At 45.0% G+C, this 24,264-nt stretch overlaps 1 protein-coding gene across 3 annotated transcripts in view; it reads left to right on the plus strand.

Annotated features, from left to right (window-relative positions):
• Positions 1 to 23,679, plus strand: part of ptpro (protein tyrosine phosphatase receptor type O) — a 69,388-nt gene extending 45,709 nt beyond the window's left edge. The window contains exons 16-27 of one of the 3 annotated variants that reach the window (XM_072377455.1): positions 373 to 441; positions 5,082 to 5,165; positions 8,286 to 8,321; positions 8,717 to 8,798; positions 10,622 to 10,712; positions 10,821 to 10,897; positions 10,975 to 11,109; positions 15,173 to 15,295; positions 15,374 to 15,528; positions 16,948 to 17,083; positions 19,682 to 19,802; positions 19,899 to 23,679. In XM_072377455.1, the coding sequence (XP_072233556.1) occupies positions 373 to 441; positions 5,082 to 5,165; positions 8,286 to 8,321; positions 8,717 to 8,798; positions 10,622 to 10,712; positions 10,821 to 10,897; positions 10,975 to 11,109; positions 15,173 to 15,295; positions 15,374 to 15,528; positions 16,948 to 17,083; positions 19,682 to 19,786 (1,093 nt within the window). In that variant the 3' untranslated portion in view covers positions 19,787 to 19,802; positions 19,899 to 23,679. The remainder of the gene's footprint in view (positions 1 to 372; positions 442 to 5,081; positions 5,166 to 8,285; positions 8,322 to 8,716; positions 8,799 to 10,621; positions 10,713 to 10,820; positions 10,898 to 10,974; positions 11,110 to 15,172; positions 15,296 to 15,373; positions 15,529 to 16,947; positions 17,084 to 19,681; positions 19,803 to 19,898) is intronic. The other 2 variants (XM_072377456.1, XM_072377457.1) reach the window with 2 other exon arrangements.
• Positions 23,680 to 24,264: the final 585 nt, after the last annotated feature.

Genomic DNA, 24,264 nt, shown 5'->3' on the forward strand with positions numbered 1-24,264 from the left:
TATTTGGATTTTTAACATTTTTTTTTTTTGTAAAAAAAAATTCTGATTTTCCAAAGTTTTATTGAAATATTTTGTTAGAATTTTTAAATTTCTTAGTTTTTTTTAGAAAATATTTCTTATTTTCTTAGACTTTAACTGGTTTTTTTTTATGTTTTTGTTGAATTTGATTTTCTTGGGTTTAAATTTTTTTTTTTGAAGATTTTTCTTATTCTTTTTCTCTCCTTTTTTCTTCTTCTTGGGTTTGTGAACACATGTTGTGTCACGTCTGGCGCACCGGTCCTTTGAGCTCACTTCCTGTTTCTCCTGAGAAGTCATCAAACCTCTCTCTGACTTCCCCAAACTGTTCTCACCACACGTTCTGCTGTGTTTCAGAGAGTGTGGCGCCGAGACTTTCGTCAACTTCGCCTCGTTTGAAAGAGACGGGAAGCTTCCCTACAACTGGTAAGCAGCTCCTCTTCCTCTCTGTTCGCTCATCCTCACATCGCAGTTACTGGCGGCGGCGCCCGGCAGCCGTTTCACGGCAAAAACACCCAATCAGAGGCAGATTAGCAGGCGGCGGCTGGCGAGGCAGATCAGGACTTGATGATGGTGAGCTCAGCTCAGGGAGGAAGTTTGATGAAGAGGAAGAACCAGAGTGTTGCTTTTGGAGTCAGTCGTTTCAGATTTGATCAAACAGAAATTGGCCGTCGTTAACCTTTCAAGGTGAGAGGCTTTGACAGAAGAGGCGGCGGCGTGGCTGAAGGACCCGGTTCCGTCGTGCATGTTCCGACCCGCAGATTTCTGATTAATATAACAGCTGAAAGACGGTCAGTTGAGGCAGAACCTGGGCTTCCATCTGCTGTCATATTTGACCCCCCATCACTAAACGCACATCTCCATCAGTCTTCTTACTGTTTCTGCTTTGACTGTGCATGTTGGCGCCGCCAAGGAGCTCCACCTCTGGAGCCGTGGTTCGGTTGGAGGCTGAAGGCGTGGAAAACCAATGTTCAGACCATTCTTTTAGGCCCAGATATTTCACAGCTCTCAGGGGAAAGTAAAAAAAGAAGGGAGCCCCTCTGTTTGGGCTGTGGGGCATCGTCATAGTGACCGTCCATCCGCCCAATCCGGTTCAGGGTCGCCTGCACACGAGTTATTTACGTTTAACGGGCTGATTAGGTCTTAGATGTGTTCCAGACAATCAGTAAATCTTTATTTAAACATCACATGAGCACACGATCTTTACAGGAAATGGTTACAGAAACATAAGATGCAGTGAACTTAAGATGGAAAACCTGGAAAATTCACCTGTGCAGAAGTGATGTCTCAGTTCTGTTGGTTCCACCCACTCACAGGGTCAGTTTTTAATCTTTTTCTGCTCTCAGATCAGTCCTGAATCCCTCTGAAGTTCAGAGTTTGGACCCAGAAGCTTGTGCTCCAGGCTGTAATCATGTTCATTTCTGTGGCCGTTTAGGAGCTGGAGGTTTAGGAGCTGGAGCTTTAGGAGCTGGAGGTTTAGGAGCTGGAGGTTTAGGAGCTGGAGGAGCTGGAGGTTTAGGAGCTGGAGGTTTAGGAGCTGGAGGTTTAGGAGCTGGAGGTTTAGGAACTGGAGGTTTAGGAGCTGGAGCTTTAGGAGCTGGAGGTTTAGGAGCTGGAGCTTTAGGAGCTGGAGCTTTAGGAGCTGGAGGTTTAGGAGCTGGAGGTTTATGAGCTGGAGGTTTAGGAGCTGGAGGTTTAGGAGCTGGAGGTTTATGAGCTGGAGGTTTAGGAGCTGGAGGATTAGGAGCTGGAGGTTTAGGAGCTGGAGGATTAGGAGCTGGAGGTTTAGGAGCTGGAGGTTTAGGAGCTGGAGGTTTAGGAGCTGGAGGTTTAGGAGCTGGAGGTTTAGGAGCTGGAGGTTTAGGAACTGGAGGTTTAGGAGCTGGAGGAGCTGGAGGTTTAGGAGCTGGAGGTTTAGGAGCTGGAGGTTTAGGAGCTGGAGGTTTAGGAGCTGGAGGTTTAGGAGCTGGAGCTTTAGGAGCTGGAGCTTTAGGAGCTGGAGGATTAGGAGCTGGAGGAGCTGGAGGTTTAGGAGCTGGAGGTTTAGGAGCTGGAGGTTTAGGAGCTGGAGCTTTAGGAGCTGGAGGTTTAGGAGCTGGAGGTTTAGGAGCTGGAGGTTTAGGAGCTGGAGGTTTAGGAGCTGGAGGTTTAGGAACTGGAGGTTTAGGAGCTGGAGGTTTAGGAGCTGGAGCTGGAGGTTTAGGAGCTGGAGGTTTAGGAGCTGGAGGTTTAGGAGCTGGAGGTTTAGGAGCTGGAGCTTTAGGAGCTGGAGGTTTAGGAGCTGGAGGTTTAGGAGCTGGAGCTTTAGGAGCTGGAGGTTTAGGAGCTGGAGGTTTAGGAGCTGGAGGTTTAGGAGCTGGAGGTTTAAAAGCTGGAGGTTTAGGAGCTGGAGGTTTAGGAGCTGGAGCTTTAGGAGCTGGAGGTTTAGGAGCTGGAGGTTTAGGAGCTGGAGGATTAGGAGCTGGAGGTTTAGGAGCTGGAGGTTTAGGAGCTGGAGGTTTAGGAGCTGGAGGTTTAGGAGCTGGAGCTTTAGGAGCTGGAGCTTTAGGAGCTGGAGGATTAGGAGCTGGAGGAGCTGGAGGTTTAGGAGCTGGAGGTTTAGGAGCTGGAGGTTTAGGAGCTGGAGGTTTAGGAGCTGGAGGTTTAGGAGCTGGAGGTTTAGGAGCTGGAGGTTTAGGAACTGGAGGTTTAGGAGCTGGAGGTTTAGGAGCTGGAGCTGGAGGTTTAGGAGCTGGAGGTTTAGGAGCTGGAGGTTTAGGAGCTGGAGGTTTAGGAGCTGGAGCTTTAGGAGCTGGAGGTTTAGGAGCTGGAGGTTTAGGAGCTGGAGGTTTAGGAGCTGGAGGTTTAGGAGCTGGAGGTTTAGGAGCTGGAGGTTTAGGAGCTGGAGGTTTAGGAGCTGGAGGTTTAAAAGCTGGAGGTTTAGGAGCTGGAGGTTTAGGAGCTGGAGGTTTAGGAGCTGGAGCTGGAGGTTTAGGAGCTGGAGGTTTAGGAGCTGGAGGTTTAGGAGCTGGAGGTTTAGGAGCTGGAGCTTTAGGAGCTGGAGGTTTAGGAGCTGGAGGTTTAGGAGCTGGAGCTTTAGGAGCTGGAGGTTTAGGAGCTGGAGCTTTAGGAGCTGGAGCTTTAGGAGCTGGAGGTTTAGGAGCTGGAGGTTTAGGAGCTGGAGGTTTAAAAGCTGGAGGTTTAGGAGCTGGAGGTTTAGGAGCTGGAGCTTTAGGAGCTGGAGGTTTAGGAGCTGGAGGTTTAGGAGCTGGAGGATTAGGAGCTGGAGGTTTAGGAGCTGGAGGTTTAGGAGCTGGAGGTTTAGGAGCTGGAGGTTTAGGAGCTGGAGGTTTAGGAGCTGGAGGATTAGGAGCTGGAGGTTTAGGAGCTGGAGGTTTAGGAGCTGGAGGTTTATGAGCTGGAGGTTTATGAGCTGGAGGATTAGGAGCTGGAGGTTTAGGAGCTGGAGGTTTATGAGCTGGAGGTTTAGGAGCTGGAGGTTTAGGAGCTGGAGCTTTAGGAGCTGGAGGTTTAGGAGCTGGAGCTTTAGGAGCTGGAGGTTTAGGAGCTGGAGGTTTAGGAGCTGGAGCTTTAGGAGCTGGAGGTTTAGGAGCTGGAGGTTTAGGAGCTGGAGGTTTAGGAGCTGGAGCTTTAGGAGCTGGAGGTTTAGGAGCTGGAGGTTTAGGAGCTGGAGGTTTAGGAGCTGGAGCTTTAGGAGCTGGAGCTTTAGGAGCTGGAGGTTTAGGAGCTGGAGGTTTAGGAGCTGGAGCTTTAGGAGCTGGAGGTTTAGGAGCTGGAGGTTTATGAGCTGGAGGGTTATGAGCTGGAGGTTTAGGAGCTGGAGGTTTAGGAGCTGGAGGTTTAGGAGCTGGAGGTTTAGGAGCTGGAGCTTTAGGAGCTGGAGGTTTATGAGCTGGAGGTTTAGGAGCTGGAGGTTTATGAGCTGGAGGTTTATGAGCTGGAGGTTTAGGAGCTGGAGGATTAGGAGCTGGAGGTTTAGGAGCTGGAGGTTTAGGAGCTGGAGCTTTAGGAGCTGGAGGTTTAGGAGCTGGAGGTTTAGGAGCTGGAGGATTAGGAGCTGGAGGTTTAGGAGCTGGAGGTTTAGGAGCTGGAGGTTTAGGAGCTGGAGGTTTAGGAGCTGGAGGTTTAGGAGCTGGAGCTTTAGGAGCTGGAGGTTTAGGAGCTGGCCGTTTAGGAGCTGGAGGTTTAGGAGCTGGAGCTTTAGGAGCTGGAGGTTTAGGAGCTGGAGGTTTAGGAGCTGGAGGTTTAGGAGCTGGAGGTTTAAAAGCTGGAGGTTTAGGAGCTGGAGGTTTAGGAGCTGGAGCTTTAGGAGCTGGAGGTTTAGGAGCTGGAGGTTTAGGAGCTGGAGGATTAGGAGCTGGAGGTTTAGGAGCTGGAGGTTTAGGAGCTGGAGGTTTAGGAACTGGAGGTTTAGGAGCTGGAGGTTTAGGAGCTGGAGGTTTAGGAGCTGGAGGTTTAGGAGCTGGAGGTTTAGGAGCTGGAGGTTTAGGAGCTGGAGGATTAGGAGCTGGAGGTTTAGGAGCTGGAGGTTTTTTTTACCCCCATAAACGCTCACAAGAACTGTTATTTTAATGTAAACTCAACGTTTAAGGGGCCACGGCGCCGGAGGTCCAAGCAGGAAGCCGTCAGTAAGACAATAGAGAGCCGAACATATGAATCTGATGAACTCGCTCGGTGTGGTTAAACAACCGTTCCCGCCTTCGGCATCAGTGAGGTCATCAGCTCTGTGAAGGTGGCGTCAGCACAGGGAGACAAGCTGTCTTTGACTCATGGTGATGAGTGATGCATTGTGGGCTGGGAGGACGCGGTGATGTCACGGACCCTGTTGAGTTGAGACAGAGCGGCCATTGAGGAGCGGCGGCAGACAGGCTGCTGTTGTCCAGCGGGGACAACGGCCTCTCTGAGCGGCTGCATGATGCATTAACTCTGTGTTCAGCACTAATGTGAAGCTCTTTACTAATGGAGCACCATGTTCTGTCCCAACCTGTCGCCCCCTGGTGTCCGTTTTCTTTATTTTCTCTTGTTTGTTTGTGTTTTTTATTTTTGTGTTTATTTGAACCCTTCAGGCGAAGAAGCCTCTTTGCCTTCCTTACCCTACTGCCATCCTGCCTTTGGACTGACTATCTTTTGGCTTTTTATATTAATCTGTGGTAAGTAAGCACCTGCTGCACTTCAGGGGCATGTCCAGTCAGAGCCACAGCCCACAGTACTGATCAGAGACAAAGTTTTACCCTCCTCTGATCCACAACTAACAGACAAGTCTGGTGTTATTCTGTATATGTCTGCACAAATATCACAGTGGCGTCCCTCAAGGCTCGATCCTGGGGCCCCTGCTTTTTTTAATTTACATGCTGCCACTTCACAGAACAGTTCAACGAAGTTAAAGTTAAGTTAAATGAAGTCCTGATCAGCTTAATTTCTCTACATATTTCCTGTAAAACCAGGAAGCAGCTGCAGAGATTCACTGAAACATGTTCAAACCTGAACATAAACCCAGAATCTGAGGCAGAAACAGAGTTTTTTATCAGTTCTCAGCAGCTTTAAAGTGAATCTCTGGTCTGAGCTCCTTTATTCTCCAACACAGCCTGAACCCTCTGAGACCAGCTTTCTGTCATTTCTTTAAGGAGTCTTCAGGAATAGTTCTCCAGGCTTCTTGAAGGACATCCCAAAGCTCTTCTTTGGATGTGGGCTGCCTTTTGTTCCGTTCTCTGTCAGATGATCCCACACTGCTTCAATAATGTTGAGGTCCGGGCTCTGGGGAGGATTCATCCCTCCATAAGACCTGTTGCCACTGATTTTCAGTCCACTTCTTGTGTCATTTGGCACAGCTCAGCCTTTTCTCCCTGTTTCCCTTCCTTAAGAACGGCTTCTTGACAGCCACCCTTCCATGGAGCCCATTTCTGATGAGGCTTGGGCCAACAGTAGATGGATCAGCTGAAGGTCCAGATGCATCTCTCAGGTCCTGTCAGGTCACAGCTGGATTTTTTCCTCTTTCTTAAGGACATCACTTTCAGATCCTGTTCATCTGCTGTAGATAGTTTTTATCTTTGCTGTTTTTCATAGATGCAGCTAAAGAAATGGCAACAAATGATGTGTCTTTGTGACAGGCTGCTGGTAACAAAGAGCCTAAAGATCCAGTTTAAAATGGCTTCTTTGCTAAGTTGTCTGTTCTGTGTCGACACAACACTGGTTCATCCCTTGAGTTAGGAGCCTTTTTTCTGCCTGAATGGGTCAAAGGTCAGAGATAAGTGGCTGAACAAAGAAAAACACATTCCTCTGAAAATGCTCAGGAACAAGGACTGAAGATGGGGGGGAAAAGCAGAAAATATCAAAGAAAAACTCTTAAAGAGCTTCAGAAAGCTGCAGAACTGTTGATCAGGACACTTTAAAGGTTACAGAAATCTGTCAAACTGTGTTTTCTTTGCTGTTTTTCATAGATGCAGCTAAAGAAATGGGAACAAATGATGTGTCTTTGTGACAGGCTGCTGGTAACAAAGAGCCTAAAGATCCAGTTTAAAATGGCTTCTTTGCTAAGTTGTCTGTTCTGTGTCGACACAACACTGGTTCATCCCTTGAGTTAGGAGCCTTTTTTCTGCCTGAATGGGTCAAAGGTCAGAGTTAAGTGGCTGAATGAAGAAAAAACACTGAAAATACTCAGGAACAAGGACTGAAGATGAGGGAAAAAGTAGAAAATGTCCAAAGAAAAACTGGAGCTGGAGAACTGTTGATCAGGACACTTACATGAAGAAATTAGGCTGGATCAGGACTTAAAAAAAGCCTAATATTTAGAAAACAAAACTGTTCTTCTTTCATTTCTAACATTCAAACTCAAATAGTTACTTAGTTACTTACGTGGTTAGTTAGTTCGTGTTTACTTTAGCAGATTTTTTAAGATTCCTAAACACAAAAAGTCTTTGAAAAGAAAAACAGTGGAAACTATAAGGTGCTTTAGCTTTATCCACAGAGACATGAGGCTGGAGTTCCACAGGGAGCCACTGTGGGGCCCCTGATTTTTCGATCACATTGACAAGAAAAACACCAGACTGGTCTTTAACAGTTAAAAGGAAGTGACATGTTGAACTTTGTCCTGTCGTGCTGTGTCTGTGGTGGAACTACTAACCTGTTGGATGTCCCGTAGCATGATGCTAACCCCGCTGTGCTGCATGCCGTCACTTTGTTCCAGTGCACGTTGTTGCGTACAGATGGAGTAGCTGAATGTGTTGTAGCGCCTCCACATTTCCTCCCACTGGATGTTCTGAGTCAGAACATCACGAGTGCTTCTGGAGAAAATTTGGCTAATTTCAGTGTAAATGCATGAGTTAAAGGTGAATATCTGAGATGGTCAAACAGCTGCATGACCGATGTGAATGAAGCGGGACACAGTTCTGAGCATGACGTCTGTTGTTCTGCCGGGTCGGACCGATGTTTGGGTTCCTCTCTGGAAGTCTGTGGCTGCTGGTGTTAAAGAAAATTTAATTTTCCACGATTTAATGGGTTTCCCCTCATCTTTTTGTTTAAATCTTTTGCTAAATTTGATGTATTGATGTAGTATTTGACATATGAATAATCTAATTTAAAGGCCTCAGTTCCAGATCTGAGATGGAACCCGATTCACTAAAAGAAAACTCCAGTTTGTGTGGAAAAGGAAGTTCAATTGAGCCACAGACTTCTGAAATCCTGCTTACTTAGAATAAGGTTTTATGTTCCTCATGAGAAGGATTTTTAGAATATTTCCTCATGTTTAAACATTTTGAACCAATCAGACCCCCCCGTTTTAGTTTCCACTCGTCTCTGCAGCAGCTGTTTCCTCCTGATTTTACCGTCATGAAGAAGAAAGTTTGTCCCTTTTCACTTCCCCTCTTAATTCCCGTGGAAGCAGCGAGGGTTCACTTAGTTTCTCACAGCCTGCTTCTGCGTTTTGTTCAGTAAATAATGAACAATAATGCTAACATGTCCTGTGAGGTTTGATTTTCTGAGCAGATGATGTTCATTATGTAAAACTTCAGAATCTGTAGAGGGTGTACTTTCTTTTAATTAGTTCTGAGGAAGTCGCTCTCAGCCGTGATTAAACTAAAGAATCTACCAGAATCTGTAGAGGGTGATTTGAGGATAAAGGTGGAAGCTGTAGTTGTGCTAAACGGACAGCAGGGGGCGCCACTGCTGCTGCACTGACAGTCAGAACCCTTCATCGGTCAGAGCTGAATGTGACGATGATGATGTTGCTGAAGGTCAGAGGTCATCATGAGGACTTCACATGTTTTATTTTATAGGAGCAAGACAGCTTTAAAGAAACGGAAGCTAACAAGGTAACACGACTCAGGGTGTGTGTGTGTGTGTGTGTGTGCACGTGTGTGCGTGCACGTGTGTGTGCGTGCGCTGCCATCACTAATCCAGCAGAGTTACATGAAACTAACCCCACAGCTGTATTCACTTACTTACTGCAGGAGCTCCAGCTCTAACCGGCAGGTTCACTGCTCAGACTGTAAAATGGATCTTTCTGCACGAGTAGCTTTACTTTTATTCAGGCTCGTACGTTAGTTTAAGGTGTTTTAAGGGAATAAAGAAAGTATAGAAAGTAAAGGTTGGTTCTGTTGGGAGGAGAAGTTCAGTGCAAGTGTTGGAGGTTCTGTTTCTTCTCATGACTGTCGGAGGTTAAAAGCCGTGAAGAAGAAGGTGTTGACGGCTGTTTTTCTGCTTTCAGCCCCGTGCAGCTGGACGACTTCGACGCCTTCTTCAAAGATATGAGCAAAGACTCTGCCTACAAGTTCTCTCTGCAGTTCGAGGTAGGTCCGATTATCCTCTTCCTGTTGAAACAGAACGACCTCGCCCCCCCGGAGACCCTCAGTCCAGCCATCATGTGACAGAGAATCCCCTGAAGGCTGCTTTAATCTTTTTAGTTTCTGTGTCCGGAAACCTTCTGATTCTTACCAGCTTTACTTTATGGGTTTCTTCTTCTTGGGTTGTGTTCGCACCACTGAGAGTAAATAATTAGAAGTAGTCCCACTGCAGTGTTTCTAACTGAGCAAAGACCTGACAAGACCTGAGAGATGCATCTGGCTTTCTGAAGGCATTTCAAAGTACTTAAAGATGCAATTTAAAACTGGTTCTTCGCCAAGAGGAATGTGTTTTTTCTTTGTTCAGCCGCTTAACTCTGACCTTTGACCCATTCAGGCAGAAAAAAGGCTCCTAACTCAAGGGATGAACCAGTGTTGTGTCGACACAGAACAGACAACTTAGCAAAGAAGCCATTTTAAACTGGATCTTTAGGCACTTTGTTACCAGCAGCCTGTCACAAAGACACATCATTTGTTCCCATTTCTTTAGCTGCATCTATGAAAAACAGCAAAGATAAAAACTATCTCCAGCAGATGAACAGGATCTGAAAGTGATGTCCTTAAGAAAGAGGAAAAAATCCAGCTGTGACCTGACAGGACCTGAGAGATGCATCTGGACCTTCAGCTGATCCATCTACTGTTGGCCCAAGCCTCATCAGAAATGGTCTCCATGGAAGGGTGGCTGTCAAGAAGCCGTTCTTAAGGAAGGGAAACAGGGAGAAAAGGCTGAGCTGTGCCAAATGACACAAGAAGTGGACTGAAAATCAGTGGCAACAGGTCTTATGGAGGGATGAATCCTCCCCAGAGCCCGGACCTCAACATTATTGAAGCAGTGTGGGATCATCTGACAGAGAACGGAACAAAAGGCAGCCCACATCCAAAGAAGAGCTTTGGGATGTCCTTCAAGAAGCCTGGAGAACTATTCCTGAAGACTCCTTAAAGAAATGACAGAAAGCTTGTCTCCGAGGGTTCAGGCTGTGTTGGAGAATAAAGGAGCTCAGACCAGAGATTCACTTTAAAGCTGCTGAGAACTGAGAAAAAACTCTGTTTCTGCCTCAGATTCTGGGTTTATGTTCATGTTTGAACATGTTTCAGTGAATCTCTGCAGCTGCTTCCTGGTTTTATATAAAATGTAGCAGAAATGATGGCTGATCAGGACTTCATTTAACTTAACTTTAGCTTCGTTGAACTGTTCTGTGAAGTGGCAGCATGTAAATTTTAAAAAGCAGGGACCCCAGGATCGAGCCTTGAGGGACGCCACTGTTTGTTTTTTTGCTCTCGTCGTGATATTTGTGCAGACATATACAGAATAATGAATAAAAAACTCTGGTTCTGCCTCAGATTCTGGGTTTATGTTCATGTTTGAACATGTTTCAGTGAATCTCTGCAGCTGCTTCCTGGTTTTATGGATAAATATGTCAGAGATTCTGTCTGGATCGCTGTTCAACATAAAACACCTGCAGAAAACAGTAGTTTTCCTTCAACATGAGGTCTCTGCTGTAAATCACCTGCAGGAAGGAATGAGGAAGCTGAGACAGTTTCCAGGTGAACTCACCTATCTCTGCCAGCTGCTCCAGGTCCAGCGCTGATGGACGAACACAAAGACATGAAAACCTTTACTGAATCACTCCGAGGTTCCACAAAACCACCAGCAGGTCGGCGTCAGGTCTCCAGGAGCCCCAACAGGCGGTTGTTCTGTACTTCACGAGCTGCTCCTAAAACTAAATGAACATGTTTCCACCTGTGTGACCTGAAGGCTGAATGTCTTTCAGGAGCTGAAGAGCGTTGGGGTGGACCTGTCCCACGATGCTGCAGACCTGCCGGTCAACAGGCCCAAGAACCGATACACCAACATCCTGCCCTGTGAGTCACTTTCACCCCGTTTCACCCTGAAATGCTTCCTGTTTTCTCTTTAATGTGACGATCAGCTGCAGTTTACCTTCTGACCAACGTGCTTTAACCTCCACTCAGACGACTTCAGTCGGGTCAAGCTGATCTCCATGCACAACGATGAAGGTGCCGACTACATCAACGCCAACTACATACCTGTGAGTCCAACAGCACCGGGTTAGGGTTAACCCTGAGCCAGATTTGACTTTTAACTGTCTTTATTCTTTTTATTCAGGGCTACAAACACTCCAGGGAGTACATCGCCACTCAGGGTCCGCTGCCCGAGACCCGAAACGATTTCTGGAAGATGGTGCTGCAGCAGAAGTCGCCCATCGTCGTCATGCTGACTCAGTGCAACGAGCGGCGGCGGGTGAGGGAGCGCCAGCCGCTCGTCCCAAAGTGTGCAGCAGAGCTTTAACAGATCTGCTTTGTGATTGGATGTCTGCTCCAGCAGTAGCCAATCACAGTACAAGTGAAGAAATATTTAGGGAAGTTTGTCAAAATTATGACCAGCAGAGATGGTGAAAAAGCTCAGATAAGATGTTTAAGAGCACGAGAGCTCCCCCTACAGCTGTGGATGTAATAAAACATCTGTACATCTGCACAGCCGTACACTGAATCGGTTGTCATGGTGAAGACGCCATTAACAACCCACAAAGAGGTCAAGCGCCCGTAAAACGGCGGTATCTCAGCCGTCGGGGCGCTCCAGGTCAGTTTCAGGAGGTCAACGTACTAAAAAAGGGTCAGAAACACAGTTTTAAGGTTCACAAACTTCCCAAGTGTGGCTTTAATTGCTGTAGCAACAGTGAAACTCTGCAGTGTTTGTCCAGCTGTGACTAAATGTAAATTATCAGGTCAAACGACGAGTCGCATTCGAGGTAATTCAGATGTGGAAGGAGCAGAGTCTACTAGAGACTCCAGAAGTATCATAAAATGAGTCAGAAACACAGTTTTAAGGTTCACAAACTTCCCAAGTGTGGCTTTAATTGCTGTAGCAACAGTGAAACTCTGCAGTGTTTGTCCAGCTGTGACTAAATGTAAATTATCAGGTCAAACGACGAGTCGCATTCGAGGTAATTCAGATGTGGAAGGAGCAGAGTCTACTAGAGACTCCAGAAGTATCGCAAAACGTGTCAGAAACACAGTTTTAAGGTTCACAAACTTCCCAAGTGTGGCTTTAATTGGTGTAGCAACAGTGAAACTCTACATTTAGTCACAGCTGGACAAACACTGCAAACTATCAGGTCAAACGACGAGGTAATTCAGATGTGGAAGGAGCAGAGTCTACTAGAGACTCGAGAAGTATCGCAAAACGAGTCAGAAACACAGTTTTAAGGTTCACAAACTTCCCAAGTGTGGCTTTAATTGCTGTAGCAACAGTGAAACTCTGCAGTGTTTGTCCAGCTGTGACTAAATGTAAATTATCAGGTCAAACGACGAGTCGCATTCGAGGTAATTCAGATGTGGAAGGAGGAGAGTCCACTAGAGACTCGAGAAGTATCGCAAAACGAGTCAGAAACACAGTTTTAAGGTTCACAAACTTCCCACATGTGGCTTTAATTGCTGTAGCAACAGTGAAACTCTGCATTTAGTCACAGCTGGACAAACACTGCAAATTATCAGGTCAAACGACGAGGTAATTCAGATGTGGAAGGAGCAGAGTCTACTAGAGACTCCAGAAGTATCGCAAAACGAGTCAGAAACACAGTTTTAAGGTTCACAAACTTCCCAAGTGTGGCTTTAATTGCTGTAGCAACAGTGAAACTCTGCAGTGTTTGTCCAGCTGTGACTAAATGTAAATTATCAGGTCAAACGACGAGTCGCATTCGAGGTAATTCAGATGTGGAAGGAGCAGAGTCTACTAGAGACTCCAGAAGTATCGCAAAACGAGTCAGAAACACAGTTTTAAGGTTCACAAACTTCCCAAGTGTGGCTTTAATTGCTGTAGCAACAGTGAAACTCTGCATTTAGTCACAGCTGGACAAACTATGGCAAATTATCAGGTCAAATGACGAGGTAATTCAGATGTGGAAGGAGCAGAGTCTACTAGAGACTCCAGAAGTATCGCAAAACGAGTCAGAAACACAGTTTTAAGGTTCACAAACTTCCCAAGTGTGGCTTTAATTGCTGTAGCAACAGTGAAACTCTGCAGTGTTTGTCCAGCTGTGACTAAATGTAAATTATCAGGTCAAACGACGAGTCGCATTCGAGGTAATTCAGATGTGGAAGGAGCAGAGTCTACTAGAGACTCCAGAAGTATCATAAAATGAGTCAGAAACACAGTTTTAAGGTTCACAAACTTCCCAAGTGTGGCTTTAATTGCTGTAGCAACAGTGAAACTCTGCAGTGTTTGTCCAGCTGTGACTAAATGTAAATTATCAGGTCAAACGACGAGTCGCATTCGAGGTAATTCAGATGTGGAAGGAGCAGAGTCTACTAGAGACTCCAGAAGTATCGCAAAACGTGTCAGAAACACAGTTTTAAGGTTCACAAACTTCCCAAGTGTGGCTTTAATTGGTGTAGCAACAGTGAAACTCTACATTTAGTCACAGCTGGACAAACACTGCAAACTATCAGGTCAAACGACGAGGTAATTCAGATGTGGAAGGAGCAGAGTCTACTAGAGACTCCAGAAGTATCGCAAAACGAGTCAGAAACACAGTTTTAAGGTTCACAAACTTCCCAAGTGTGGCTTTAATTGCTGTAGCAACAGTGAAACTCTGCAGTGTTTGTCCAGCTGTGACTAAATGTAAATTATCAGGTCAAACGACGAGTCGCATTCGAGGTAATTCAGATGTGGAAGGAGCAGAGTCTACTAGAGACTCCAGAAGTATCGCAAAACGAGTCAGAAACACAGTTTTAAGGTTCACAAACTTCCCAAGTGTGGCTTTAATTGCTGTAGCAACAGTGAAACTCTGCATTTAGTCACAGCTGGACAAACTATGGCAAATTATCAGGTCAAATGACGAGGTAATTCAGATGTGGAAGGAGCAGAGTCTACTAGAGACTCCAGAAGTATCGCAAAACGAGTCAGAAACACAGTTTTAAGGTTCACAAACTTCCCAAGTGTGGCTTTAATTGCTGTAGCAACAGTGAAACTCTGCAGTGTTTGTCCAGCTGTGACTAAATGTAAATTATCAGGTCAAACGACGAGTCGCATTCGAGGTAATTCAGATGTGGAAGGAGCAGAGTCTACTAGAGACTCCAGAAGTATCGCAAAACGAGTCAGAAACACAGTTTTAAGGTTCACAAACTTCCCAAGTGTGGCTTTAATTGCTGTAGCAACAGTGAAACTCTGCATTTAGTCACAGCTGGACAAACTATGGCAAATTATCAGGTCAAATGACGAGGTAATTCAGATGTGGAAGGAGCAGAGTCTACTAGAGACTCCAGAAGTATCGCAAAACGAGTCAGAAACACAGTTTTAAGGTTCACAAACTTCCCAAGTGTGGCTTTAATTGCTGTAGCAACAGTGAAACTCTGCAGTGTTTGTCCAGCTGTGACTAAATGTAAATTATCAGGTCAAACGACGAGTCGCATTCGAGGTAATTCAGATGTGGAAGGAGCAGAGTCTACTAGAGACTCCAGAAGTATCGTAAAACGAGTCAGAAACACAGTTTTAAGGTTCACAAACTTCCCAAGTGTGGCTTTAATTGCTGTAGCAACAGTGAAACTCTGCATTTAGTCACAGCTGGACAAACACTGCAAATTATCAGGTCAAACGACGAGGTAATTCAGATGTGGAAGGAGCAGAGTCTACTAGAGACTCGAGAAGTATCACAAAACGAGTCGGAAACACAGTTTTAAGGTTCACAAACTTCCCAAGTGTGGCTTTAATTGGTGTAGCAACAGTGAAACTCTGCAGTGTTTGTCCAGCTGTGACTAAATGTAAATTATCAGGTCAAACGACGAGTCGCATTCGAGGTAATTCAGATGTGGAAGGAGCAGAGTCTACTAGAGACTCCAGAAGTATCGCAAAACGTGTCAGAAACACAGTTTTAAGGTTCACAAACTTCCCAAGCGTGGCTTTAATTGCTGTAGCAACAGTGAAACTCTACATTTAGTCACAGCTGGACAAACACTGCAAATTATCAGGTCAAACGACGAGGTAATTCAGATGTGGAAGGAGCAGAGTCTACTAGAGACTCCAGAAGTATCGCAAAACGAGTCAGAAACACAGTTTTAAGGTTCACAAACTTCCCAAGTGTGGCTTTAATTGCTGTAGCAACAGTGAAACTCTGCAGTGTTTGTCCAGCTGTGACTAAATGTAAATTATCAGGTCAAACGACGAGTCGCATTCGAGGTAATTCAGATGTGGAAGGAGCAGAAACTAGAGACTCCAGAAGTATCTGACACTGTGGAAACCCAGTGAAACTGTGGTGCTCTGCAGCGCCACCTGCTGGTCAGTCACGCCGATCTCCTCCTCCTCTCAGGTGAAGTGCGATCACTACTGGCCGTTTACAGACGAGCCTGTGATGTACGGCGAGATCAGCGTGGAGATGCTGTCTGAGAGCGAGTCTCCAGAGTGGATCATCCGGAAGTTCAGACTCGGATACGTGAGTTTCCTCACCTGCAGGACACCTCCTGGACCGAGGAGAAGGCTCATTTAACACGAATCGTTGTCGTTGTCGCAGGCCGACGAGACTCAGGACGTCTTCCATCTGAACTACACCTCCTGGCCGGATCACGGCGTCCCCACGGTCAACGCCATCGAGAGCATCCTTCAGTTCGTCCACATCGTCCGTCAGCAGGCCAACAGGACCAAAGACCCCGTCATCGTCCACTGCAGGTCAGTAAAGCATGGCGTCGCCTTGGAAACGCCTGGAAAGTTTGGTATTTGGTTTGGTATGGAGGACTGAAACTGCCACAGGTTTCATTGATGCTTCTAAAAGTCATTCCAGAAAGGAATTTATGGAAAAATAATGGTATAAAGTGGAGAAGAAAAACTGCATTGATTTAAGTTTGTGTTCATTTATTTTTTCATTTGCACACATTTTCATTTCCTTTCTTTGGACATTTAATTGAATGTGTATTTCTTTCTTTCCTGTAGTCTGATTTCACCAGGTTCAGTATTCAAGTTTAAAATAAAAGTAGAAAGATTTTATGTTTTATATTATAAGTTTTACAGAAGTTTTCTTTTTCTAAATGAATCCCAGCAGCATTTATTACCATAGAAACTCATTTATTTCTGATTATGGCAGTTTCAGTGGTATTAATCCAGCTGCAGTTCACCGTTTCTGCCAGTAGGGGTCACTGCTGCTGAGCCTTTGTTCAGACCCAAAAAGATGGCATCTTTTTATTCTCTGGAGGTTCCTCCCTGAGTCTGTGAGTGATCTCTGAGCTCTGGATGAAAGGAAAAGAGATAATTAGATCTTTTCATCCAGTCAGACTGACTGTGGCTCACTCCTTAAACGGATCTTCGTGGTGCCGCCATGTTTTACAGCTCATCAGTGATGTCACGAGATGTGCTTTATGTTGCTCCTTCTGATGGTGATATGTGATGTCATCATAACGAGGTAAAAGGCGTCTGAAATGATGACGAGACGGAGCCAAATGGATCAGAGACAGCTGGAGTCCAGGCTCAGAAATGTGTCGGATCTCTGGGTGAAGATCAGACACTTTAAACGTCCTCTTTGTGTTTCTGATGGATAAAATGATAAGAATAGCTTCTTTCGGTCTGCTCTGTGGCGCAGAGTCAGATATTAGTTGACTAAACGCGTCAGTTTACAACCAGAACGATGCTTTCAGCCCTCATCACCGCCATGTTCTCTACTTAAAGACCCTTTAAATGGTGTCTTTGTGTGATCTCATGCTTCACATTCATCACATTTACAACAAAAAAATCCTTTTAGACCAAGAACATACTTGTTTTTAATCAATTATACGCGTTTATCACCTGGATGTGACGAGCAGTTTGTGAAGTTACGCCCCTGAAGGAACAAGCTGCTGTCGTCATGACTCAGTCGGGGCAAAACAACTTTCCATCCAATGAAATGCCTCCTGGAATTTAAAATGCCAGTTGATACATATTGGTGGGCGGGGCCTAATCAGGCCACAGGAGCTGACCAATCAGAGCAGGCTTCAGAAGAGGGAGGGGCCTCCCGAGGCTCTGTTGCTACAGAAAACAATCAATAGATGTGTTAATTCTCTATAAAAACAGGTCAAACTCCGGGTGACTTGTGTGGTTAACAGAAGCTTCCTGTTTCAGTGCCGGGGTCGGCAGAACCGGGACCTTCATCGCTCTGGATCGCCTCATGCAGCACATCAGAGAGCACGAGTTCATCGACATCCTGGGCATGGTGTCCGAGATGAGATCCCACCGAGTGTCCATGGTGCAGACCGAGGTCAGAGCTGGCAACACAAACGCCTTCGCCGGGTCGCTCCTGGTTCTGGAAGCTCTCCAGAACTCTCTCACTTTCAGCCTTGGATCATTAAAGTGTTTAAAATACACATTTTTACCCAGTTTGCTGTAAAACTGTTGAAGTAATCGAGCATCATTGGGTCAGACAAACTTTTTACATTCAGCTTGTTAATCAATCATGAATAAAATCACAAAATAAACCATTTTATGGCTCAAAGTGATCAGAACACGTAATAAGAAAGTCAGTTTGTGAATAAAATCAGGTCTGTTTAAGAGTAGAATAACAAAATCAATTATTGTGCAAACGATCAGAATAAAAATATGAAGAAAATCAAACCAAGTAATAATGTATTTATATTTAAAGGGGATATGACCTTTTGAAACAACTTTCTGAGGTCTTATTGAGACGTTTGAGACAGACTTTGGTCTAAATACTGCTGCTTTAAGCTCAGCAGCTCTCCATCTCAGCCCTGTTTTAACACCAATTATACCTGGAGACCTCCATCTGTATCAGAAACATGCCGATAATGTAACGTTAGCACACCGAGAGTGAGGAGAGGACCGGTGTTGTGTTGGAAACACACCTTAAACACAGCTGCAGGTTGTCTGAGTTACAGAACGTTAGCGTTAGCTGTTAGCGTTAGCTGTTAGCGTTAGCTGCTGCTAAAGGAAGAAATAAATCGGTAAATAAACCATGAGGAGTTATTTCATTAGCTAAGCTGTTAGCGTTAGCTTCTGCTAAAGGAAGAAATAAATCAGTAAATAAACCATGAGGAGATATTTTATTAGCTAAGCTGTTAGCGTTAGCTGCTGCTAAAGGAGGAAATAAATCAGTAAATAAACCATGAGGAGTTATTTCATTAGCTAAGCTGTTAGCGTTAGCTGTTAGCGTTAGCTGCTGCTAAAGGAAGAAATAAATCAGTAAATAAACCATGAGGAGTTATTTTATTAGCTAAGCTGTTAGCGTTAGCTGTTAGCGTTAGCTGTTAGCGTTAGCTGCTGCTAAAGGAAGAAATAAATCAGTAAATAAAGCATGAGGAGTTATTTCATTAGCTAAGCTGTTAGCGTTAGCTGCTGCTAAAGGAAGAAATAAAGAAGTAAATAAACCATGAGGAGTTATTTCATTAGCTAAGCTGTTAGCGTTAGCTGTTAGCGTTAGCTGCTGCTAAAGGAAGAAATAAATCCGTAAATAAACCATGAGGAGTTATTTCATTAGCTAAGCTGTTAGCGTTAGCTGCTGCTAAAGGAAGAAATAAATCAGTAAATAAACCATGAGGAGATACTTCATTAGCTAAGCTGTTAGCGTTAGCTGCTTCTAAAGGAAGAAATAAATCAGTAAATAAAGCATGAGGAGTTATTTCATTAGCTAAGCTGTTAGCGTTAGCTGCTGCTAAAGGAAGAAATAAATCAGTAAATAAACCATGAGGAGTTATTTCATTAGCTAAGCTGTTAGCGTTAGCTTCTGCTAAAGGAAGAAATAAATCAGTAAATAAACCATGAGGAGTTATTTCATTAGCTAAGCTGTTAGCATTAGCTGCTGCTAAAGGAAGAAATAAATCAGTAAATAAACCATGAGGAGTTATTTCATTAGCTATGCTGTTAGCGTTAGCTGCTGCTAAAGGAAGAAATAAATCGGTAAATAAACCATGAGGAGTTATTTCATTAGCTAAGCTGTTAGCGTTAGCAGCTGCTAAAGGAAGAAATAAATCAGTAAATAAACCATGAGGAGTTATTTCATTAGCTAAGCTGTTAGCGTTAGCTGCAGCTAAAGGAAGAAATAAATCAGTAAATAAACCATGAGGAGTTATTTCATTAGCTAAGCTGTTAGCGTTAGCTGCTGCTAAAGGAGGAAATAAATCAATAAATAAACCATGAGGAGTTATTTCATTAGCTAAGCTGTTAGCGTTAGCTGCTGCTAAAGGAAGAAATAAATCAGTAAATAAACCATGAGGAGTTATTTCTCAGATGCTTCCATTTCCCTGCTCTGAAGTTCAGGCTCTGAGAGTTGGAACTGATCCTCTTTGTGGCTCAGTTCCTTCAGTCCAGCGTTGAACTGGACCAAGTTGTTAAAACAGTGGGATGAAAAGTGTTTGCTGCACATTCACAGTCTTTAGCTAACTCTGCTGGAACATTAGCCTCAGATATAGTTTATCCACTGGGCTCTTATATCCTCTGAGGCTGCTGCTGGATGGAAGATGCATGCTCCTCAGTGCAGCTGACAGCAGAACATTTCCACCAGAAGCTGGCTTCATCCGCCCAGCAGGGTGGATGTGAGTGGGCGGGGCTTAGCAGAGGAGGCGGGGCTTAGCAGAGGAGGCGGAGCCAACTTAAGGAGTGACGTACTTAAGAAATGAAGTTAGATGAGGAACTTTCACACAAAGGGAACTAAATAAATCCCAGGGTTGTGTTTTTGGAGAGTTTTACCCTGATTTATGCTCCCAGGAACAGGAAGGAGGGATTATTACTGAATTTGGAAGCTTTTAAGTTCAAGGTTTGAATTTAGAATTTGCATTAAAACCAGAATCTCGCAATATAATGATAAAAACATTGTTAAAAGCTTTCTGTTTGATGTTGTGTGCAGGAGCAGTACGTCTTCATCCATCAGTGCGTCCTGTTAATGTGGCAGAAGAAGAAGCAGCAGACCATCACCTCAGACGTCATCTACGAGAACGCCAGCAAGACATAATGAGACGCCACGTCAGGTCAGGAGCGTTTTCCTCCTGAATTACAGCCGGTTCAGATCCTGAAACCTCCCACTGACTCGGGTTGATCTCTGAACCCTTGTCGTTGTCTTGCAGGCTGTGACCACGCCCAACCTCCTGTGCTTCAGGCATCCATTCTGTGCAGAAGACCCGCTTCATCTTCAGTATCCAAACCAACCGCAGAAAGTCTCAACAAGAGAGGGCACTATTATCCAGTCTTTTATTTGAATTGGTGTTAAAGCATGGGATGGAGTTTTGCCTTAAGGAGCCTTTACTGACTGCCCAACATGTTCAACCACAACCCTGAACCGGACTGATTCACGCCAACGTGGGCTCAGAGGAGCGGGAACCCGCTCTGTCCAGTGATCGCACCGTCCAGACGCAAGTTGGTGGGACTGAGTCAGCAGTTTGTCATTTTATTTATGTTTTTTAATCTCAGGAGTCGCTGAAAAACCAGCAAGCACACCGGCCTCTTCCTCCGCTTGCATCGCTCCGCAGGGTGCAGCTGTCCTGGCGTTTTGTTCCACACTGCCATACGTACTGAACACTGGATGTAGCATGACCTGCCAGGACCGACCCGGTCAACAAACCCTAAGGAACCCCCTCCAAACCGGGACAGAATTCAACGTTTCTCTCAAATTTTCAACACCTTCCAGAGTTCAAACGGCACGTGAACTTTTTAAATGGGATCAGGCCTCTGAACGTTTGCCGGTGGAGGGCGCCTGGTGCCTGGCGCCTCGGCGTGTTCGGGGCCGGTTTAGACTTTGGTTGTAAAGCTGTAGTTTGTATTTGCACTGAGGCCTCGGAGCTGCTGAACAAGAAGAAGGGAAGAGTTCCTGCTGCTTCTGACTGTGAAGGACTAACGGACGACGCTCATCCTGCGCTGCGATGGCAGCCGAAGAACCCGAAGGTCAACTTTAGATCAGCTGCAACAATCCAGCAGAGAAACGGATCATATCTGACGGCGACACGCTTATCTGAAGCAGCCGAACTGAACCCAACCGCTTTCCCTTCACGCTGCTGCTGTTGGGAAACAGCTCAAACATATCTGCAGGGCCGGTCCAAGCCCTTCAGGAGCCCAAATAGAACCGAAATATCACAGATCTGCAACACACCAGAACATATCTTTAGTTCCAGGCCAATTCCAGGTAATTAACTCCCCACAAACTTAGTCCCAAATGAGTTTTTATGCTTTGAAAACAACAGTCTGGTTCCTGGACCTACAGTTCCCCTTTAATCTGGTATTCACACACCTTTGTAGCTCTCACCATGAGGGGAATAAGTTTGAGATTAAAGGGATCTAAAGTGAAACGTCGGTCAGAATGAGCTCAGTTTGGAGAATCAGGGAAGAAATCTGTGCCGGACGGATCTAAAACAACTCAAAGCAAACATGTTGTCCATCAGTCAGGAGATTTAAAGGCAACTCAGTTAGAAATCATCTAAAGATTGATCTGTTCAGACTCTGTGTTCTTAGATATGATAATCTGTCCACAGCAGCCGACTGTGTTCAGTCACATAAAAGTCTTTGTTAGAAACAGTGAAAGTGACCCAAAGTGCACCAGCATTTCCAGCTAATCACATATCCTGCGACAGGAAGGAGAAAGCATAGACAGAAATGTAGCTGAATTCTAAAAGGTTGTATGCAGCATCAGGCTGGTAATGTGTTTACTTTCAGCTAACTGGGGGCTGCTCGCTCTAGGATGACCAGCATGACTAGCATGACCCGAGTCCGAGCTGCTAGCTAGCTCGGTGCTAGCTGAGTTTGTGGCAAGGCCAAGTGAGAAAGAAGCCTGGTACCAGAAGCTAGCTAAGCTAGCTAACCCAGCAGCTATCAGAGTGAAATCATCTGTTTGAGCTTGGGTCAGAGTGCCACAGCGTGTACCTGTCGTCGCGCAGCACCGCGGGAGCTAGCAGCCGCCGTAGTTAGCTCCCTGTGCAGCGTAAAAGTCTCCAATGAATTAAGGTGACCAGGTTTCTGAAATGGACATTTTCAATGAAAAATCTGCCAAAAAAAACCTGCCAGTTCACACAAAATAACAAAGTTAAAACACAACATACCTTTTATGGCGGCCGCTGGTCTCCTTTTCTTTCCTTTTCGCCGCCTCTAGATTGTTGTTGTTGACGCCGCTGCGTCTTTACGTCATATGACGTCGTCTCTGGCGATGCGTTCAATGTCTACCGTAATAACTGGAGTTATTTTCAGTCTGCGCGCATTTTCAGTGTCAAAATCGGGGACTGTCCCTGGAAAACGGGACGTCTGGTCACCTTAAATGTTAGCTTGAAGCACTTTTAGACTGAGGTTTGAGTTGTTTTACCCGTTACCTCCCCATCAGAACCCTGGTTCTCCAAACTCTGACTTCAGAAGAAACTGAATATCTCTTTAAGACTCGCCAAGTCTGTCCCACATCATCAAAAATAAACATTATGTCACACAGGTGCATTTTCTGCAGAGCCAGAAGCCTTTTTGGGAGTTTGTTATGAGCTCTCAGAGCCACCGTAGTAAAGTAGTCCCCTCCTCCCAGTAAATGTGGCGCCGACACGTGTGGTTCATGAATGTTTTCCCTGAATCAGAACCTCTTGGATCACTCTGAGCACCGTGCCGGCTTTAAAGTGAAACCTATCACATATGAGACGAAGCTAAAAGTTTACTTCCTGGTTGCTTTGGGCTCCGTTGGCTGTTTGACGACACGATCCGACTCATCTCATCTGATCCCAGGTGTGAGCCGTTCTCTGCTTCTTTCATCATATCAGCTCCTCTTCGTCAGTTTGTTTTACTGAATATCTGACTTGAAAAAGGTTTTTTAAATCCACTCTTTGTGATTGATGACTGTAGAGAATGTTTACTGAACAGATGAGCGGTCGACCTCACTGAACCCAAAGTTTTACACTTTATTCAGGATGTGCACGGTGTCGTCAAACTGGTTCTGGAACACTTCGGTTTACACTCGTTAGCCCAGAGGTCAGAGGTCACGAACCTTTGAACTGAGCTGAACTCCTTCATGTTCATTTTAAGACGATTTTAACGGGTTTTTGTTCATTTCCTGCTTTTACATTTTTATATAAACTCAGAATATGTTTAGAATCAGACTTTTTACCCTTAAAATCTGCCGTTAACTGTTTGAGGGGAATCATGAATTATTACCAGCTGATAGAATTAAAGCTCTTTGTCATATTTTGAGCTGGTCAGAGCACAGATTTATCACATCACAGGCAGATTTCGTCCTTTTTCACATCCTGAATCCTGGTTTTAAAACAGCATCTTGTGCTCGTTTCAGAGGGAACAGAAAGTATCGTGCTGGCAGTGTTTTGGCGACACCGTGCATCTAATTGTACAAATGTTTAAATACTCAATGAATGTGTAAAAAGGCCGTTTGGACAGTTGTGAAACGATTGGTCATCGTGGCCTTGTGGTTCCAGCACCTGAAGTCTTGTTTGTTGTCTCAGATGCTTTGAGGTCCGGTCGCCACTCCATCTGAACTAGGTTACATTTCACATCTGTACTATACATGCATACTACTACTGCTTAACTACTGCGTTTCTACTCGTCATTACTAAGTAATTCTTGTGGAAATGTTGCTTTAGATTTTGTTTTTGGAAGTTGTTGTGAATCATTATTCTGAGCCAGAAGCTTAAAACTACGACGGTTTGATGTTTCAAGTGTTGAGTGGATCCTCCGGATCCGTCTACATCCTGGAAAGCTTTCTGAAAGCTCAGCACTGAACACTTTTACGCTTCTTTCTCTTGCTTCGTGTGTGTCCAGTCAAACTTGTACGTCATTGGTGCCATTCTTGTGCATTGTGTCACTTACAGTTTGTATGATCGATCATTGTCACAGAGTTGTAATGTGTGTTTGAACTAAATAAAATGTTGCAGTTAAGGCGGCTGTCCAAACATTTTTATGTGTTTGTTTAGCAAAAGGCCTAAAATCAGCCCTGATTTCTACATTTAAATACATGCTCAAACACATGCAAAATATCCAAATTAAAATGAAGGGTCTCGGGTGAGATTTCTCCTCCTGGGCTTCAGTTTTGCCCTTTAACACAACTAAGTGTCTCCTTCACAAACAGCTAAAGATTGGGTCCAGTCAGACCCTTCAGGTGTGTTCAGAACCTTCCTGACTGAGTAAAATGAGCTGGAAGCAGCCATGATCAGAGCTGTCTGAATCCTCCAAATACTAAGGAAAGGAGCTCCAAAACTTCCTTAAGGATCTCCTTTAGGAAACACCGGACCGTCCTTCCTGAGAGAAAGGAGCTCCGACGCTTCCTTAAGGATCTCCTTTAGGAAACACCGGACCTTTATGAGAGAAAGGAGCTCCGACGCTTCCTTAAGGATCTCCTTTAGGAAACACCGGACCGTCCTTCAGGAGAGAAAGGAGCTCCGACGCTTCCTTAAGGATCTCCTTTAGGAAACACCGGACCGTCCTTCAGGAGAGAAAGGAGCTCCGACGCTTCCTTAAGGATCT

The sequence above is a fragment of the Leuresthes tenuis genome, unplaced genomic scaffold (genome assembly GCF_036924035.1).
Source record: "Leuresthes tenuis unplaced genomic scaffold, fLeuTen1.0.hap1 SCAF_23, whole genome shotgun sequence".
NCBI lineage: Eukaryota > Metazoa > Chordata > Actinopteri > Atheriniformes > Atherinopsidae > Leuresthes > Leuresthes tenuis.